We start from the raw sequence: 19808 nt of genomic DNA, 5'->3' as shown, positions 1-19808 counted from the left end.
AAATTCTGACCATTCTTCATCCTCATGCTATTCCTTACCTCCCAAACTTCAGTCAGCTGTCTGAGGGTGTACATAGGAGTTGTCTGAGAAGTCAAAAAAGGGTTCTAAACCGTATTTTATTTAGACTAAATATAACTATATCAAGTATCATTGCAAGAGTGACGTATTTAAAAAGAAGTTCAGGGCTATCAAGCTTTGGTGTCCCATGTCAAACACTCGATGGCCGACAGGATAATTTTTCTCCTATGAACAATCACTATGAAACAGGAAACTACTTTAAAAAAAATAAAAAGCTAAAACCTAACAACAAGCATCCATGGAAGTGAAAGAGGTCAGCACTGACTGAAAGCCTGCCTGACAAACATAAAATGGTGTGGCGCCTCTCAATTAACAAATGCCTTCATGAGCATGAGAGTATGCACATTTCTTCCTGTGCTCCCTTTTTGAAACACTGCAAGAATACTGAAGGAAATGAGACATCTACCATTTGTTCTTCCCCCGAGGCGCAGCAGGCACCAAATATATCAATGATGGGGTAATGAAGCACGTAACATCCAAAAGTGAAGAGAAACAGTGAGGACCTGTTCCCTGAAAAATATCATGCAGCTAGATCAGAATGCAAAAGGTCTGAAGTGAAACTTACTGGAGTTATGTTTATTCATTCCTGTTATTGCAGTGGGCTTGCAGAAAAGGAGGTACAAGACCTGTAAGTCAGCAGCGTGCAGCTTGGATTTTGTCCATAGTACAGCATGTGTCCAAAGTCATCACTGCTACCACTCCTGCCAAGTTACTGATTTCATTTAGTGAGGGTGAAAAACAAAACAAAAAAATAGAAAGAAAGAAATAAAACAAAAACCAAACCAAACTAACCAAAAAAAACACCACAGAATATTCTTTCATAACTTTGGCAGCTGCGTATCAGTGCATCAGGCACAGAATGAGCAGAGAAGTCTATGGCTGAGATGAAACAGGCTATACAGCTGTAAGGGCAGCAAGACGAGGAATGCTGTACTCCGTGAGCAATTCCCCAGACTGTACAAAGTTTGCACTGCACAGAATACTCTTCGGAGAGATTATATTCTTCATGAAACAGTCCATAAAACAAGGTGAGCACCTGGGGAATTCTCAGGCTTGCTAATTTAATTTTAGCTATGAAACAAGCTATAAAGCCATACAAAAATCTGCTTGCGAAGAACCTTTATTTTAAAGGCTTGTTTTCTATAGGCTCAATATGGCATTACTAACAACATTCAGATCAAAAAAATAATGTTACCAAACATACATTTATTAACACTTCCAAGTTTTCCTGTCTGCATCTTCTCTTAAATGTCAAACACCATTCTGTTGTGTATTGGCATTATCTTGAGACATTACTGCATAAATATGGAACTCCACTGACATCAGCCGAGAGCTCCCCTTCCAGTGAATGGCGCAATGCCCAGCAGTCTCTAATACATTCACTGAACCAGTCATTAAGGAATTACCATTCACTCCAAAAAACCTTTTTTGTTTATTCTCTGTGGAAGGAATAGAGTTTGCTAATAATTCTGTGAAATGTAATTTGAATTTCCTAATTGCATTGACAGATACTCCTGCATAAAAGATTGTGGTCCCGGTCCCGTTATTTCTAGTGTTTATTTATTTGAAGTTGTAAAAACAGTATTTTACTGCATGGTATTGAACTGAAACAAGAAGGCTGCAAACCTTACCGCTTCTGCCAACTGAACCAGCAAGCTAAAGAAAGCAGAAACAAGAACAAGAAAGCAGTTGTGTGAGCGTAAGAACGTAATGAAACCTGCTGCCACAGGGCTGGAAAACGTGGTGAGTGGTAAGATACCATCTGAAGTCTGCCACAGCTGCGCTTTCCCTTTCCCACAGCGTTCTGCATGACAAGTTTAGAATTTGAACTGCAGCACTGGAGATTTTCATATAGCATCCTTCTTTTCCTCAGCTTCCTAGTTTCATAAAACTCTAGAAATATGGGTATCTTGACTTCTGTCTCTTTCACCTCCCAACTCCTTACTCCCAAAGGAAGTTGTGTTGAAAATTTCTTGTAGGCTCTTAAACAATTATAGAGCATGAGGAAGAGGAAGAAAATAAACAGGCATAGCATGATCACAGGAGACTTGCTGTCTTGGATTTTAGCCCGTGTAATAACACATCTTTGTTATTTTTAAAAATAACAAGTAAACCTGCAAAGGACCTACTTCTATATCTATGAATGTATAGTTTTTACTGGTAAGCATCATGAAGAGTAGAATTACTAACCGGAGAACTCAGGAGGAGTAAAGAAGGATGACAAGAACAGTGTAATTTAATACACACAGAATGAATTGGTATTTATGTTTTCAGAAGGCTCCCTGAACACTCCACAATCCAACTCCTCTGTTAAGTTTTCCATTTCCATGCTATATATAACACATCCACCAAGTTTCTTAAGGTAACTGTCAAATTTCTGCAGCTGTTTTCCTTCTTCTATGTACTTCAGCTCTGTTGAAAGAACAATTAAAAAAATCTAAAACTTAGTGATGGCTTTCACAAATGAAATCCCAGTTTGACTAGATCCCATAATAACTCAATGAAACAAGGTTTTACATGGTGACATTGTTATCAAGAGTTTGGAAGTGAAAGAACAGAAATTATGTGAGATACCAACATAAATTGAGCCTCTGTAGTTTTGGGGCTATAAGTACCTAGAGTTGCTGAATTTAATATTTTTAAGGGACTATCTACCTAGAAGAACTACAAAAGCATTTAATTAAAAAAATATATCAATTAGCAAGGATGTTTTATTTTAAAAAAGATGACAGTAAGAATGAGCACTTGACACGTGGCTTGTCTAGAGGACTTGTCATATGTTGCCCGCTAGCACCGGGGAGCTGCCATTTTCTTGGTGAAGCTGCAGTGTAAGACTAGGAGGTACAATCCTTCAACGTTTACTCCTCCTCTTTCTCCATACATGCTTAATGATGGGGTTGAATAAGGGATTTTCAAATAAAACTCTCTCAGGCTTTGGCTGCTAAATGTTGTATCACGATCAGCACATTATTTAAATATAATTATCTATATTCAGCTTTCATAAGAGAACAAAAAAAGCCAAGAGAACTTGTCATTTAATAGCATGTCTGTTTTAGAGAAGGTGTATAATTATGCTTTTAAAATAAATTTTGGTTCCAAATCTAGCCTTAGCTTAGAGACAGGGCTCTTTCCAGTGAGGAGATAGCTCTATTCCACAGCACCCTGCACACTTTTAAGATTTCCATCTAATTCATGGTCTGTTTTGTTGAAAACAAATGAAACAGAGCAACAACTAAATAGAAGTACACTTTTTCCATGAGAGATGATTTATCTTGCTATAGAAGAGCACTGTTTTTGCACAGACACACAGTTGAGCAATCAGTGTTAACTCCTGAAAGTCAAACAAGCTTTGAGTGAGAGGGCTATCACTTAAAGGAAATATGAATTTCCATGCCACCTTATGAGCTGCACAGCATTTTAATCTTCAGCTTGAAAATTGACTATGTATTTTGTCTGATGCTTCTGAAGTGACTGCCTCTATAAGAGAGATGTACAATAGGTCACTTACCTTTTTGACAGTTACATATTTTTACTGTGAACACAATATATATAGTACTCCTAGTCCTGGAAATACCTTAATGGAAATTACAAGGAAACTCAACCGGTAAGACAATAAAAACAGAGCAAAGATTACTATCCTAGACTTTTTCAACCAGAACAAATTCAGAAACTGCTTTAAATCTGCATTAAAAAAGCATTATGAAGTTGGATATCCTTAAGCCCATAACAAACGTGAAGAGATCATTCAAAAAGACAATCAATGTTTCCCTTCTGGGAAAGTGATGTTTTAGTATAGCCTGCCTAAAGAGATCTACAGAACTACAGGCCAGATATTTTAATACTCTGTCTACGCTTGAGCAAAATCCACGATTCCCATGACCATAAGGATTTGGTCTCTCATCTACCACTTAATTTCAGTTTGATCTTCCTTTCTGCAGAAACAAGAGTAGATGCAGCAGGACTTTTACTGAAGGGAAGGAAGTCACGTGGGCTTTGCTCATGAAGCATCTCTGTATCTTCCTAACCTTGCCTTTAATGCTGCAAGCAAGTTCTTTCTCTTGAACACACAAGTGCTAACCTGCACGGACAGTACATTAAAGGTATTGACCAACACAATTCTCATTAGAAAACATAGCTGAGTCTCTGATACCTATTCTTTTCAAGAACTTGTTATAAGCGCTGTAATGAGCGTTTCTGAAACAGCCACATCTTCTCTATTCACTGCTACATACAACAGTATCTATATGGCTTTATGGGGGGAAAAAAGAACAAAAAACCTGAACTGTCTTGATTGGTAGTCTGCAAATTTTTTGGACTAGACTGCTGTGAACCACTGTAATCCTTATAGGCAACTCTCAACTTTTTTTTTTTTTAAGATTTAGCCGATTTTTAACTGAAAGTGTAATAGCAAAATAGCACTGTGAATTACCTGCAGACTATTATGAACTTTTTAAACAACCAGTTTACTGGCGATAATGTGGAAGACACTCAGAGAAATGATTCGCTATCAAAGTCAAACTTCCAATTTTTGACAGAAGCGTAGTACTTTGGAAGGGACAAAATGAGACTTACTGACTAATTTTAAATGCCTGTGCATACATATGTAGGTAGGTACTTATATGAGGTGATTCATTCAATCTGTATTAAGCATTTGTTTTAGAATGAATGCAACTTAGCATCTTCAATGTGCTTATCTCTTCCTACTGAGTAGAAAAAAAGTCCAACAGGTAAGCTGAGATCTTTACTATATATACCGGTTAAATTACATTCAACCTACTCTAGATGATCTAAAAGAATTCTTCTGGTCTATTGAGTTTTTAAATTCTGCACATTTAAATGCTTATCCACAAATGACCTATCCCCCTTGATATGATTTTCCTCTGCAGATATATACCTTGCTAGTTATTACTTTATTAGTATGCTTTTGAGGTTCAAGTGAGAGAGATTAAAAAAAAAAAAAAGACTACTTGATTCTCATGGTAAAATATAAAATCAAACAAGAAGTGGCACACAGACGACATGCAGCACACGGCTGTGTACTTTTCCAGTTAAATGGAACCTGGCTGTGTTTTTTAAGAAATAGTTCCATGGTGCAAGAAAACTTCAATTCACTTCTGATGGCTGAAACATGCAGCTGAATTATAGATCTGAATGGCTGAAGATTCCAAAATAATACCCATCCACTATAGTTGCTGCAAATCCTAAAAGTGAACAATGAAACTAGCACAAAGATTTATGACCTTTAGCTAGCTACAAGCCAAATAACAGATTGCCTCTGCCATACTAACATATACTCAAACTGACCAAATACCTAGCTTTGCTATGCAAGGGTAAGAACTAATGTGAACCTTGCTCTTCATTGTTTTAAAATGTCAGTAAAGGTAATGATTAGCAAAAATATATTAGCCAGCACTGCCAACAGTTATCTATGTATCTCCTGGGTTGGAGAAATACAGTGGAATTACAAAACCCACGATATGGGTGTGAAGAATTAGACTTCAGGTGTGGAGGTATCATCCAAAAGAGTACTCTGTCTCGGGGACAATACCAGGAAAACAAAAAACAGGTGAGGGGAAGCAGCAATTGCCTTTGAGAACTGTGAGTTTGGTTAAAGAAACTAGTCAAACCTGAACAATCAGGAAGATAGCTTCCACCGTGGTAGATCCCTCCAGCTACTCTACCAAGAGGAACCTTGGGCTAATCTGAGTCAAGGACTTCACACAGGGCTGCTGAGTTGAATGAGGAGACTGTATGTATTTTAGGAGAAGGGAAGCAGAGGAAGAGACTTCAGACATCTTACAATAGGAGGATAATGTGGTCCGATGCCTACAATATTTAAAAATAATTCTTTTTATGGCACCCTTCTATTGCTACTCAAGAAAAAGACTGTTTTTAATATCATGAAGCCTATTTGTTATGAAAACAGATACTGCTTTCCTGCTCCTGTATGACTCTGTCTTAAAAATACTTTTATTATCCTTCCCTGGAATAGACTAATTCCACTTCTCAGCACTGGACAACAATCTAACATACTTACGGCATATACTGTATTTCCAGGCAATACTCTATCATTCCAATGCCGTTTTCCTCTAAGACAATCTCGTTCAATATAATTTTAGAAAGCCTTCTGCCTTTTAATCTCACTGCAAGAGATTTCACTTAATAGAGTCATCCTTCTTGTTACATTGCTCCTGTTCCCAAGTGAATCAAAGTTTGCATTTTGTGATGTTCTGCATTCTGACAATTTGATTGATATGTTTACAGCATCTTACAGTATCAGCTTGTAGATAACATAAGAAGAAGAAGAAAGCATTCAGTTAGAACAACAAAAAGAAAGTGTCTAAATACCAGTATCATGACAACATCTAAAACAGATTATATATTGATCCTGTGTGGAATGGAGGATGCATCGACACTTTTAAGAGGTTTCTTCCAGACCTATTTACTCTGATTCTTTAATGTTTCAGTGCAATGTATAGTCTAGTTAACAGTATTCAAGATACATAAATGCTCCAGTTCATAAATCCTTAAACTCTTTCTTAGCATTTTAAAAAACAGTCCCCTTCCAAGACACTTTCCTCAAATCTTTAATACATTAATCTACTGGAGAGATTTGTTATATCAATAATCTTTTCAGCAGGTTCTGGTGCAATAGCTCAACTGCATGTGACTACCTTTTAAAATCATGCAGTCATGACTCACCATCAAAGTATGTGTTGCAGCATCCAGAACAGAAGAGCTTCAGCTTATTACTGTATCTTCTCGGGCAGTGATAAAAACAGCACTGAAAGGAAGGAAATTTGTCTTTCTGTTGGCATGATCATCCACAACTGTGTGCTACCAAATATTAAATACTGGCTCCTTTATTTGTTTTTAATAAAAAACAAATTACCTCTTGCAAAGTTGCTAAACTACAATGTGCTTCTGCTGAGATCTCACATTTCACATGCAGGCTTGGAGTTTGCCAAGAATACACCCAATGACACTGTACTTCTCAGTATCTGCTTAGATAAATACCATAGGCCAACTTGGAGACCTGTGAACGTGAGACAAATAGCTTTTTAATAATAACCAATTTGTGCCACAACACCTTAATCAATAGTTCATTCAAAGTGTATTTCATCAACTTTTGGCTTGTCAATAAAAAAATCCAACATCTCCATGCATTTTTTTTTCTTGTGGTAGGCATTTAACATCTACTTTACATTTGAATTAGCTTTCCCAGCCAGCAGACATTCTGCCGTTTTTTTAATGACTATCTAGAAGCTACAAAAAAAAAAAAAAGAAAAAAAGCCCAGTTTAGCTGACAGCATTTCAGTTTGACTTAAAAGCAGTTCAATTTATTATTTCTCCCACGATACATTCGCATTCTATATTGCGCATCACTTCATTTCAGTTTCCCTTACTCTCAGCCTTACATTTTTCAAGGTTTCCATCATTTCTGCATTCTGCTCCCATGTGTCCGCTGACTGCTTTGGAGTCTAAGGACTGCCTGCTTCTGTTGCTATGCAACAGCATAGCCTACTTAAGGCTTCCTGAAATAATCGTCTCACATGCGCTTTTTTTAGACTTGTTTCCAACAGGAATACTTTACTCTTTCATTATAATGGACCACTGATACTATTGCCATAAGATTAGACAACGGTCACCTGGAAAGTTTTGCTAGCTACCTTAGAGGACAGAAAGAACGATATTGCTTACAAAATTGATGACGTACCTCCTGCATTGGCACACGAAGGTGTAAATCTCAAGTATTGCTATATTCTTGCCAGATGTTCTCCAGGTGTATGAGAGCCATATATTTCTTTACTGGGGAGAAATCTTAATTGCTTTCTTTTTCCTACTCTATTTCATTCAAAGGAAAAAAAATAATAATCTCTACCTACTGTAGAATAAGTCACCAGACAGGAAAAACACACACACACACACACACACACACACAAAAAAAACCCCACAGTACTTGTATATGAAGTCCATTATAAATTTAATCAGATCAAGAGGAAAAACCTGTATGCGAATACTCCAAGTTGTCATTCATTACAACATAAGCTGATTTCAGAAATCCCTAGGGCAAGACTCCACGTTTTTAATATCACGTGATGGATGCCATGCAGTGGGGCTGCATTTGCTGTTTGAGGTAACATTGTGCTGCCCTTGAGAAACTGTCCTGTGAAATACTCAGTTTTTCCAGCCTCGGATGGCATTTTTCTCATTATGTTGCTGCTGCAAGGGTAAACCAACGTGTTTTGTTTTCTCATTGCTGGCTCATTTGGGAAGCTTAAGTTAATTTATTTCTGTAACAATATGTAGAGCAATATAAACACAGGGCTCTTGTTAAAGCATCAGTCAGTCAACCCAAGAGGGCCAAATGTCTTATTATGCACCAGACTAAGCAGACAAAGGAAGGTCTAAAAGTACAAAAGCGTTTTTAATGAAAGGAAATTCGTAATTACGTCATACTCTTTTTTCCCCCTTGTCCATTTTAGCATGCTCAGCAGCAGTTATGTCTATAGAGAGCTACGTGTCAGCCCAGCACTGAGGTAGAAAGAGGAAAGATGTTTCCCAGCCCCAGAGAAAACTGATGCAAGGTATGAATTAAGGTCCCTGCAGAAGCAAGCCTGCCTGCAGTCTTTGAAAGGGAAAGTGGGAAAGAGAGCAGCAATTTCCTGCTGTTTACAATGCCTTCAAGTCATAAAAATGACTTTTTCTTTTAAAAAAGTTCCATGGTAGGCACAGGAATGGACTTCTCAACAACAAACACATGAAGTGGTATACAGCAGTAATTTTCCATATGCGTATGCGTAGCCACAGACACGCAGCGAAGCCAAGCTATTCAAGAACACGATTGTGCAAGATTTAGCAAGCATGACTCCCCCTGAGTGATGTATTTCAAGTGTTTATTCTTTAAAACAACTGATATTAAAAAGCACATCTGAGACTCAAATCAGGATCGATACTATTTTGAAAGCCAAGATGTTGAGACCTGAAGAACAACATTTAGAAGGATGTCCTTTATCATAAGCAGTCTGAAACCTGAAAATGATGCATGAGCAGCTGGAGGAAAGAAGGGCATTAGCACGGAAGTCCTTTAGCATATTCAATTTGCATTTTATATTTTGTAGTATTTATAGGCATTTCTGTTACAAGACAGGTTATAAAGAATTTCTAACATAAAAAGACAATGGACAGTCCTCATGTTTGCCATGGTAAGTTTGAAGACAGGAACCTTAAAGATAACTTTTACAAGTCCCAGTGCAAAAAAAAAGAATCTAATTAAGCAAAGACAGAGAAAAAGCAAAACAAACAACATCCCCTCTTCCTGAAGAACCCTTCAGATCCAGGAACATTTTGAACAGTTGTGACTGAAAAAAATCTGCATTTTATAGAGCAAGATCCTCTTAACAATGATGACAAGTTTCTGTGTACTGGTACCAGATGGAAACTAAAAAAAAAAAGCTTGCCTATACTAATATTTCATTAGCAAATGTGCTGCATTACAGAATCTGTCCATGGCACTCAGATTTAAGATGCATTTGTAGATGCCAACCCAGGTACCCAGACTAATGTGATACCCCACAGCAACTGGAGAAAACAGAGGCCCTGCAAACCACAGCTACATAAAAACTGTGCTAGTTACAGCTTTGAATATGAGTAGCCAATATTGCTTTTGTCCCCAGTTTCAAGTCAAACTAAAGCTCAAATACTTGAGTCTTCTGCCTCTGGTGACCCAGTCCTTCATCTAAGAGAAGAAAGGCCCAAATGGAGGAAGAGGGGCGTACAAGAGGGGATGGTGGAAGCATATAAACAAAGTAGAACTTCCTCGACTCTTGCAGAGCTCAGTGATTTCAGCCAACCATAACAAAGTGCTCAAGCACATTAATAGATGGGCTATTAAAAAAGCAGTGTCACACAGTAGATGTTTTATACTCATGCCAACAAAAGTTATCCAACTAAACTAATAAATTTTCTGCAGCCCAAGCTCCAAATTCTAGCTCACAACAATTTCACAGCAGTTGCTTAGTACTTAGAAATGCTAAAATAGCCTAAGAAGAATCTGAACATGCAATTCTTACCCATGTGCATAAAAACAATAAATATAATGGAGTGCGAGGCATGTTTTCTGGATATGAGCCAGGGCATAAATAAATAGGTATAAGCAGAGACTGAAGAACTTACTGCTGCACTAAGTTCCCAAGGAAGGAATTCATGTTGTCAGAGCACATGAATATATTCATACTTGACCTGAGACCATGCAAACACAGAAGTCCTCCTTCCTTTCATCTACCTGTTGGTGTACTGTGGATATTGAAAGAAGTACCAGCTGTCTGCTCACAATAACAATATATACGTGGGCAGAATATTTCCTAAGACTTCCAATTCTGAAATCTTGTCAAAGGGAAGAAAACCTCTCAAGAATAAGAATCACCCACAGAGGCGAGCTCTTGGATACCATTTTTTTTCCATAGAAGTCCAGTTGCCTGTATAACCTCAGAGACAGAGGGTAACTGTATAAATGGGTTTATGTTACTCCAAATCTAAAGCAATAGGAAAATACACAGTTGTTAAAGTCACAGAAGCACAGTCTCGCATTGTTAAGTAAAAAGTAAGCTTTAGGAATAAAGAGAACAAAAAAAAACCAACAAAAAAACAAACAACAATAACAAAAAAAAAGGAGTAACTGATAACCAGTGAAGAAAAAGGACAAACAAGCAGACTGTGGCAAGTGTATAAAAATAAACCTAGGTGGACTTTAAGACTGAGCAGGAAGAAACAATCAACATCAAGTGCCTCCTGGCAAAGAGAAAGAACCACCTTTTATAACTATTGTTCCTCCTTGCAAAGACCTTGGGATGCTGACAGCCAGCTGTAAGCCTCTCCCTCATCCTAACTAAAACTGTCCATCTTTAGAGCTAGATGAACACGGGAAGGATCATATCACCAGAGGAAAGCAGTATACACCAGTAAATATTCGTAGACAAAAATTTGAACTGTACTATCAAGGCTTTTCTCTATCAATACAGACAAGTATTAATAGTTTTGTAAATTAACTGTGTCTTGTACTTTAACTATTAAAACTTTATTTCACATCAGGTATGTTTCCCTTTTTGCTGGTAACACAGCCAAGAGTCATGACAGCCCTTCAAAAGAGTCGACTAGACTGCAGGCAAACTGTAGGAACTGTAATGCTGACAACCCCAAGTGAACGTTTCCACTCATATAAGTGGAACAGAGAAAGTCGCCTTAACTCCACCTAGCTCTCCCTACTACCATGCAGCACTACAGCAAAAGAATGAAAAACTGAAGGGAATTGTGATTACAGGGAGCCTTTCACCTTCTGTTAAGAGACAAAGAACTGTATTTTGTCACATACTGGTCTATTCTCCTTGATCCATATGTTAACAGCCTGCATTCAGCTTTCTGCCTGGCAGAGCCCAGCAGCTGCCCCATGTCAGCTCAGAGCCAGCTCCAGCCGGCTCCAAAAGGAACCCACTGCTGGGCAGGGTTGAGCCATGAGCGATGCTGGTTGGAACTCTGAGAGAGCAGATTTAAGAAAGGGGGGAAAAACCTGCTGGACAACAGCAGCTGGGAGAGAGGAGTGAGAAAATGTGAGAGAACCAGCCCCGCAGCCCCCAAGGTCAGTGCAGAAGGAGGGCAGGAGGTGCTCCAGGCACGCAGCAGCAGTTCCCCTGCAGCCTGTGGAGAGGCCCCTGGTGGAGCAGGCTGTCCCCCTGCAGCCCATGGGTCCCACACGGAGCAGATCTCCACGCTGCAGCCCGTGGAGGAGCCCCCGGTGGAGCAGGTGGATGTGGCCTGGAGGAGGCTGCGGCCCATGGAGAGCCCCCGCAGGAGCAGGCCCCGGGCCGGAGCTGCAGCCCGTGGAGAGGAGCCCACGCAGGAGCAGGGGGTCTGGGGGGAGCTGCCGCCCGTGGGGGACCCGTGCTGGAGCAGTTTGCTCCTGACAGAAGGTACCCGTGGTACGGAGCCGTGTGGGAGCAGTTCTTGAAGAGTTGCTGCCTGTGGGCAGCCCCCACAGGCTCAGTTCGGGAAGGACGGCATCCCGTGGGAGGGACCCCATGTGGAGCAGGGGCAGAGAGGGACCGTGAAGGAGAGGCGGAGATAAAGTGTCAGGGACTGACCACAGCCCCCATTCCCCGTTTCCCTGTGCCAGGGTGCAGGTGGAAGAGAGTGGATGGGGAGAAGCTGCTTTTAGTCTACTTTTAGTTCTCACTGCTCTAGTCCGTTATTAATTGGCAATAATTGCCTGTGTGACATTTTTTGTCCCTTCTTAAAAAAGAAGGCAGAGGAGGAAGGAATAAGAAGAGTGAGAAACAGCAGAAGGAACCCTAAGGTCGGAGAAGAAGGAAGAGGAGGAAGTTCTCCAGGCACCAGAGATGCCCAGGTTTCCTGCTGGCAGCATCAGCTCGGTGGATGGGCCCATCTGTACCCAGCAGCAGGGCTGTTGTGGAGCTGGCTGTAACCATCTACGTCCAGCACAGGGCAGGCTCCAGCCTCTTCATCACAGACGTCACCCATGCAGCCACCCCATTGCCAATACCCTGACACCTACACCCAGTATACCCACAGATAGAATTTGTATTTATCACAAGACTCTATGCAGATATAAATGGCCATGACAAGCACTTAGTAGGCTTTCCAGTGTCTTCCTTAAACTTCCCTAACTTGCTGAGACTGCTCTTCAGTCACTTTCTTTCCTCTTCAGACTGGGAAATCACAGGCACATGGTAAACTCATTTGTTACACATCCCTAACACCACACAGCTGATGTGCGACAATCTCATTCCAAGAGAAGGCTGTGCATTAGGTATGTTAAAGCCATGAGCAACAACTAAGGAATTATCTACACACCAGACTTTATCATCATATACCAAGGAATTCTCAATCACCATGATGCTTATCTTATAGCCATGATTTCTAAAAACAACAAAAGCAACTTGTTTTTCCCAAGACTGAAGCTGTTGTTTTACATGGGAGAGGATGAGGAATCTTTTCTCTGTTATTTAAAATAACTTAAACATGAAATTAGCCTTGACATTTTTAGGTTTCTGTACCAGAAGAAAAAAGGTGGAAGAGAAGTATATACTAGCTTTTCAAACCTATATGTTGCTTACAAGAAAGCATTCACTATAGTAACAAAATTAATATTTTTTTACATCACAGCACCTTATTCAGTTGAATTAATGCCTGTCAGAAGAGCACGAAGTACCAAGTATTCAAGCATGTTACATGAGGTGACATGCTTGCTTGTAGGTTAACTCTAATCATTCACAAGTTCAGGTGAATGAACAGTGTGTAGGACATCACCCATTAAATTTGAAGATACAGTGCTAACTCCAAGACCTGTTCACACTGATGAAAACACAGTACAATTTCAGTTGAGTTAGAATTACCCTTACTGTAAAAACATTAAGGGAACAAGGACGGAGGGGAGACAAAGACATTTTTCTCCCTACTACTAGCAGGCATTTAATGCCTACTTTTTGTAACATGACTATATTGGATTAAAAACTTTGGTGAATATATGCTTCATCAGCAACCTTTAGGTAAGTAGATTTTAAACTTTTAGCTCAATGTCTTTGAAATTTGCCATCCTAAACTAACACCAAAAATTATCTTTTCTGCCCTTATCTTGAACAAATCTTTCCATTGCCTCATAGCTCAGCCCTGCTACCTATGGCCTTCTCATGATCCAAGAGAAACAGCACCAGTATTTTCAAATAAATAATTCTGATGTTTGTATAACAAATAATCCATATTTATGCTTTCATCATAGACTGCAATGAAATCGGAGCTGAACTAAATATGGAAAAAACATGAAGTATCTTCATTTTAGAAATTTTTTCAGTACAGTGTTATTGAAATAACCTTCAGATGACAGTTCTTGGATATAGACTGCTCAGCCTCAGTGTCCTTGTGCTTTAAATCTTTCTTTCCAAAACGCTCCTCTTCCCCCTAAGCAATTTGTTCATTCATGCTTTGTCAGGAATATCTTTAAGTTTGACTTTCAGAATCAGGCAATATTTTCCCCCTTTTATATATTGCCTCTCTTCTTGCTCAGTATCCTACAGGGATTATTGAAATACTACTAAAATATTAAAAACAATGAAAATTTAAAACCTTCTAATTCTACTCAGTTATAACTACCATTATATTTTTAAAAAAGTCCAAAAACCTGAAACACAGAAAGCAAAAAAATATTGAAGAATCCATAGGCTAAGTGAAACAGAAACCTTTCTTTCCCCTTAACTGACCTTTGGATGGAGACACATACACTGAACACTTCCCTTTTATGTGAAACACTGCTGAATCCATGTTTCAACATGTGTCTCCTTTCCACAGAGCTATTTAACATGATGTCATTACTGGAATAATGATCTTGTATCTAGACAGCTGTGATCTACATGTGCCAAGAAACTTTTTGGGAATCACAACAAATTGTTTAGTCATTTGAGACACATACCAAATGAAGCAAACTTAGCTGTAAAGTCAAAGGGAATCTGGCTGTTTACTTGAAACTTCATGTTATGTGATATGATGATTTCTTAGGCATGTTAAAGCTACTACTAGGTGAATTATTATTCACCTCCTGCTTGGTATACCTCAGTATACTGGTTAACGGACTACCAAAGCCAATGGGTTCAACTGAAAGTGAAAGCAAACTTTATCTTCCCCACCAAATAGTAAATACAGAAGAATTCTTTCTTCTTTAAAAGTATACAAATAGTTTGCAGAGAGTAAGCGTAAAAATGCTCCGAGTCTCTGAGTCTGACAATTGAAGACATTACTAGAAGACAAAAAAATTAAAGCAAAGAGCTATGCCATTCCTGAATAGCGTAGACAAAGACAGCCATCCTTACACACCTTAGGAATATAAGCAGAAAGATGGAGGTTTATGTTAAAAACAAAAAACAAACAAAATAAACCCCAAACCCAAACAACAATCAAAAAAATCCACCACCACCAAAAAAACCCTAAACCACACTCCCAAGGAAAACAAACAAGTAGGGAAAAAAAAAAAGCCACAATCAAACCACAATGCTCCTGCTTATCAGGAGCATAACCCCAAACACAAATACTTCTTACCCCATGAAGCCTATTTGAGACATCTTCAGTTGACTTTCCAGTTAACTGATAACTTGAATAAAAACAACAAAAACAAACAATGAAAAAATACCATACAAAAAGCATATAAACTATATAAACTAAACCAAACAACCCTCCACCTCTGATTTGATGAAATACAGATGGTGATCAGGTTGCTAACAAAGACAAACTGTTTTAGCCTGATTATTAAGCATGTAACCAAATACTCCAGTGATCTCTATTAATGCATAAACTTTCTGTGAAGCTGCATAGCATTATACCTTTTAGATGTAACTACAGAAGTAATCAAGTATCGCAGAACTAAACCTTACCAATTCGAGACAATTTTTTGCTCTGCTCAGCTTTAGATTTATTTCTTATGCATTTCTTCCTGTTAATCCTGGGTACTCTGAAATAACAATAATAGGACAGGATCTCTGTAGACAGAAACACACATGATGCTAGATTGGGAAGGTTCTTAGAAACTAGGGGCTGACAAGATACATCTATAAGAATAAGTAGCTTTTAGTCAGCTGATGTCTTTCTTTAAGAAAACTACTCTCCTTACACTAATATAAGAGTGAATATCTTTTTCAAGACACACACACACACAAAAAAAAACACGCAAGGGTATTTCTATTTGCTGTGACAAATCTTCAAAAATACTGTCTTGATTACAGTTAAAATCAATTAGATCAGCATAAAATCTAGTAGTTACAATCCTATACTAATTTTATTCCAAGGAATCAAGAATTATAAACAAAGACAATGTATAAACTAAAGAGTTCCTTACGACTAGACTACAAATCAGTGCTCTATATAAATCAATTATTTCATGTTATGACACTATGGACCATACCAGCAAATATACCTTCTTTTCTGGTTCTTTATCCAGAACAAGTATTTTTCAGTAGCTTTCCTTAACAAGCCTGTGTAGAAAGTTGTTCACCTTCAGTATTCGTTGAAGGTGAATACCCTTCAGGAGAGGAAGCTACAAGGTCTTCTAGAACAATGCTGGCAACATTCACAAAAAAAAAAAAAGAAAATGTTGTAATGTTGTTATGTTGTTTCTTGTCCTACACCAGTATTGTTTGAAAGCTGAATGATACACAGGTATTAAGTGTACTCTAATTAATTTAATTTACTTCTGAAGATTGCTTTAGATTTTCAGATTTCAGCATGTGATGGAGCTTTTCTTGAGTATCTGTGTGGGTGGACTTGACAGAAGAATAAGTTTAGTTTGCAATGCCTGTTGTCACATTATCTGTATTTTTCTGCACCAGCGTAAAGTACATTAAACAATGACAAGCTCATTAATACAGATTTCAAATTGCTTACTTGGTTTGCTTCCCATTGTCTTAGTATCAATTTCACTTGACATGGCAGCCTAAGTAAAGCAAAAGCAATCTCTTCACAACGATGTATTACAGGTCCAGAACACCAGCTTGCTGTAGAAGCATGCGAACCACATTGCCCTGGCACTTGCATATCGTTATACTGGATTAGAGGCTTTCTGTGGCGCGGGTCTAACTGAACCTCTGTATCTTGCATGATCTAGATATTCCTGTAAAACATGCACTGAGTGACAGAACAGCTTGTTTTGCACATGGCACCTAAAGCTAGCAGGACTTCCAGAGCTGTTCATCTATTTTACTCTAGAGGCAATTAAAAACAACAAAAATAATCTGGGAGCAAAATCCTAAAGTGGAGGCTTCCTGTTTTGCAGCAATCATATGACAGTCAGGCATCCTGTAATCTGCAAAAAGGCACAGAACCAGCAGGAAAACAATTGTGCCTGTACACAGTAAACCAGTTTCAACTGCTGACGAAGAACCAGCATGCTGATGGTTCTGTCCTCTGCTGGGACAGAGGTTCAGGTCCCTTGAGCTTGAGGACAGGCTGGAGTACAGGTCTCCTGCTTCCTTTACATGGGGCCATTGTATTGAAGACAAGCAATGCCATTCTCTTATTCCCTTTCCCCATGGAGAAGTTATTACCTTAAACTTAAGTCTAGACCTTGAGTTAGGACTGCTAGGCCTCTACAGGCACACGTAGTAGATCAACAAAATCTCTTTGAATCATAGCAAAATTTTGACTGGAAGTGACATCTGGTGGTCATCTAGTCCAACAAGCCCCAGCTCCATTTCATGCAGTTAGAATTTCTCTCATTGCAACTTGTGACTATTGCCACTTACTCTTTTGTTGAGCACCTCCAAGAAAAGTCTAAGTCTTCTCCATAACTGCTCCTTACATATGACAATTTCCTCTCCTTGTACCGTCTTCCCCAGACCATAGAAAACCAGCACCCTCAGCCCCTTCTTGTACATCATGTGCTCCAGACTCCTAATTGGTCTTGGTAGCCTCCAGTACACTTGACTTGGCATGTCAACACCCTGTTTCGATCCTCAGGGGTCCAAAACGGGTGACATTACTTTAGATGCCACCTCAAAAGGGTGGCATCTGTATCCATGTGTTTAAAATAAAAAAATCTATACATACATATAGTGTCACTTCTCTTGATCTGCTAGCTTCAGTCTTTTTACTGATGAAGTCCAGCTTTTTTCCTGGTTTGAGAGCCCAGTTTCATTAAAAGCAATGCAGAAAAGCAATGGATATTAGTTGACAGAAACATTATTTAATCCACGCTTATTACATTTAAAAAGTTGTCACTATCATCAGCATCATGACATAGATGAATATAGCCCTCTACTTACACACGGATCTGAGTCTTGGCACGATGATTCCCTGGCATTAGTTTGGCCTGCTCTAGAGTTGCTTGATCCTGATGCATACTTCAAGTAACCAGGTATTTACTTTTTAATCACCTCTGCAGAGGTTTACAAAACCAGCTTTTAGCTCTGTTGCTGGAGGGTAACAGCCCAAGTTCAGACTGCAGTTGACTCTCCTTTGCATCCTGGTGCAATTCAAAATGTTAACATTATGGGCCAAAACCATTGATCTACAAAGGATTAATCTACAGCCCCAAGCCACCACGGGTGAGAGTTCTAGCTCATCACAAAGCAGTCTGTCCTCTCAGCTTGTGCCCTTGGGCAATGACTACCTCAGTCTCTGCTCACGGGCCTACATCTTACATATTCAGACTGCCTGCAGGAATCAGTCACTGGAAGATCCAGCTGTGAGATCAAGACAATTTGTTTTTAATTACAGTATGTATAACCAGGCATAGTAGAGGCCACCTTCTCTCTTGTAGAAAGACCTGCTAATTACTTTGCTGTCTTCATTCTGCTGGTGTTTCTTGTCCTCAAGGACAAGCCGACATTTACCTCTTTCTTTTCCCCCTGCTCATACCTCAAAGTCTATTTCTCTTTTGGAAAACGGGACCCGTGTCTACTGCTCCCCTCCCCAGATACCAATATTCAATTAGGAACATGCCCCTTGATATTTTTAAGCCCAAAACATTGCTACAGATTGAGTAACCATTAAGTTTTGATTAATTAAGGCTGCAGAAAGTAAAAGTATAATCTGATACAAAATTAATGCAAAGTGTTCTCAGGATACCAGCTTTAATTAACTTTACTGGAGAAGTTTTGCTGGTTGAATTCTCATCAGATTCTACCCACGCAGTCAAAAATATTTAATTTCTCAAGAGAAGATGAAGATTTGCATATTTAACTCCTAAATTTGCAAGAACACACAAACTTTGGCCTTGAGCTTGGTGGTAAGTGGAAGAGACATACTGCTATGTATTTTACTACTAACACATACATAGTCTATAGAATAAAGTCTTACATATGCATCTTATCTACAAACTGGGTAACATACTACAGGAGGAAGAACGATGATCTCCATTATGAACTGGAACATGAGAAACGGTTTTAGGAACACACAGAGCAAGCAGGCATTGAAATAAGATTCTGTTTTAAAATCAATTCTTGAAGTAGTAAAATAAAAAAGCAATAAGAAAATCCATCTGTTAGCATCTGGAAGAAGGTACATACAAAATGCTTCTTTGCAGTGGGGTTCTCTCATTAGTATATTGCAATTATGAACTTTTAAACCTTTGAGTTTTGTTTTTTTTTAAAAACAAACGGACAAACCAGAAGATATATAGTATGAAGCAATCACTCAGACATACGGTCCAGAGCACAGAGCTGACCTTCATCTCTGTCCTTTGTGAGAAAACAAAAAGAAAGGGGAGGGGACAGCTAGAGGCTGAAGACAAAGGATTCCACAAAAGCACCTCTCATACAGAGCTCTGGCCACAGCAGTAAAAAACAAATAGTTTATAAATTTGTTTGTTGCTGTTTTATGCTTTTAAAAGCTGCTTCCCAGACACTCTTTGAAAGATCCTACTCATTTTAATTGCTTACTTTTTTCCTCATTTCTTCATCTTGTGTTTCTCATGCCATTTTCAATAATTAATTTGAAAGACCCAGCCAGAATCCTCTAACTGCAACTTATACAAGAGGTTCTCTTCATGCTACTAGGTATGCCACAGCTGGCAGTCTTCTGTTTTCACAGCAGTCAGGTTTTCATTTCATCTACTGCAAGAGAAGTAGGGAAGATAATGTGACACTAAACTCCCCTCTTCATCTTCAGGCAACATACTGATGATGTCTGGAAGAATCTCACTCTGTTGTAGATGGAACAAGTAGCTTCAATGGGGA

At 38.9% G+C, this 19808-nt stretch overlaps 1 protein-coding gene across 15 annotated transcripts in view; it reads right to left on the bottom strand.

Annotated features, from left to right (window-relative positions):
• The window catches only part of PKIA (cAMP-dependent protein kinase inhibitor alpha), a 43043-nt gene that overhangs the window by 8805 nt on the left and 14430 nt on the right, over positions 1–19808 (bottom strand). For 3 of the 15 annotated variants that reach the window (XM_080581983.1, XM_080581986.1, XM_080581978.1), the window contains 2 exons: positions 15513–15589; positions 15181–15232 (listed from right to left, as the gene is read on the bottom strand). The exons of 3 other annotated variants lie outside the window; for them this stretch is intronic. In XM_080581983.1, the coding sequence (XP_080438109.1) occupies positions 15222–15232; positions 15513–15589 (88 nt within the window). In that variant the 3' untranslated portion in view covers positions 15181–15221. 9 more of the 15 variants (XR_013947274.1, XR_013947275.1, XR_013947276.1 and 6 more) reach the window with 9 other exon arrangements.

Source organism: Anser brachyrhynchus (genome assembly GCF_964034855.1).
Source record: "Anser brachyrhynchus genome assembly, chromosome: 2".
In the NCBI taxonomy this organism is placed as follows: Eukaryota; Metazoa; Chordata; class Aves; order Anseriformes; family Anatidae; genus Anser; species Anser brachyrhynchus.
The sequence above is the reverse complement of the archived record's forward strand: the minus strand, read 5'-3'. Positions and strand labels throughout refer to the sequence as shown.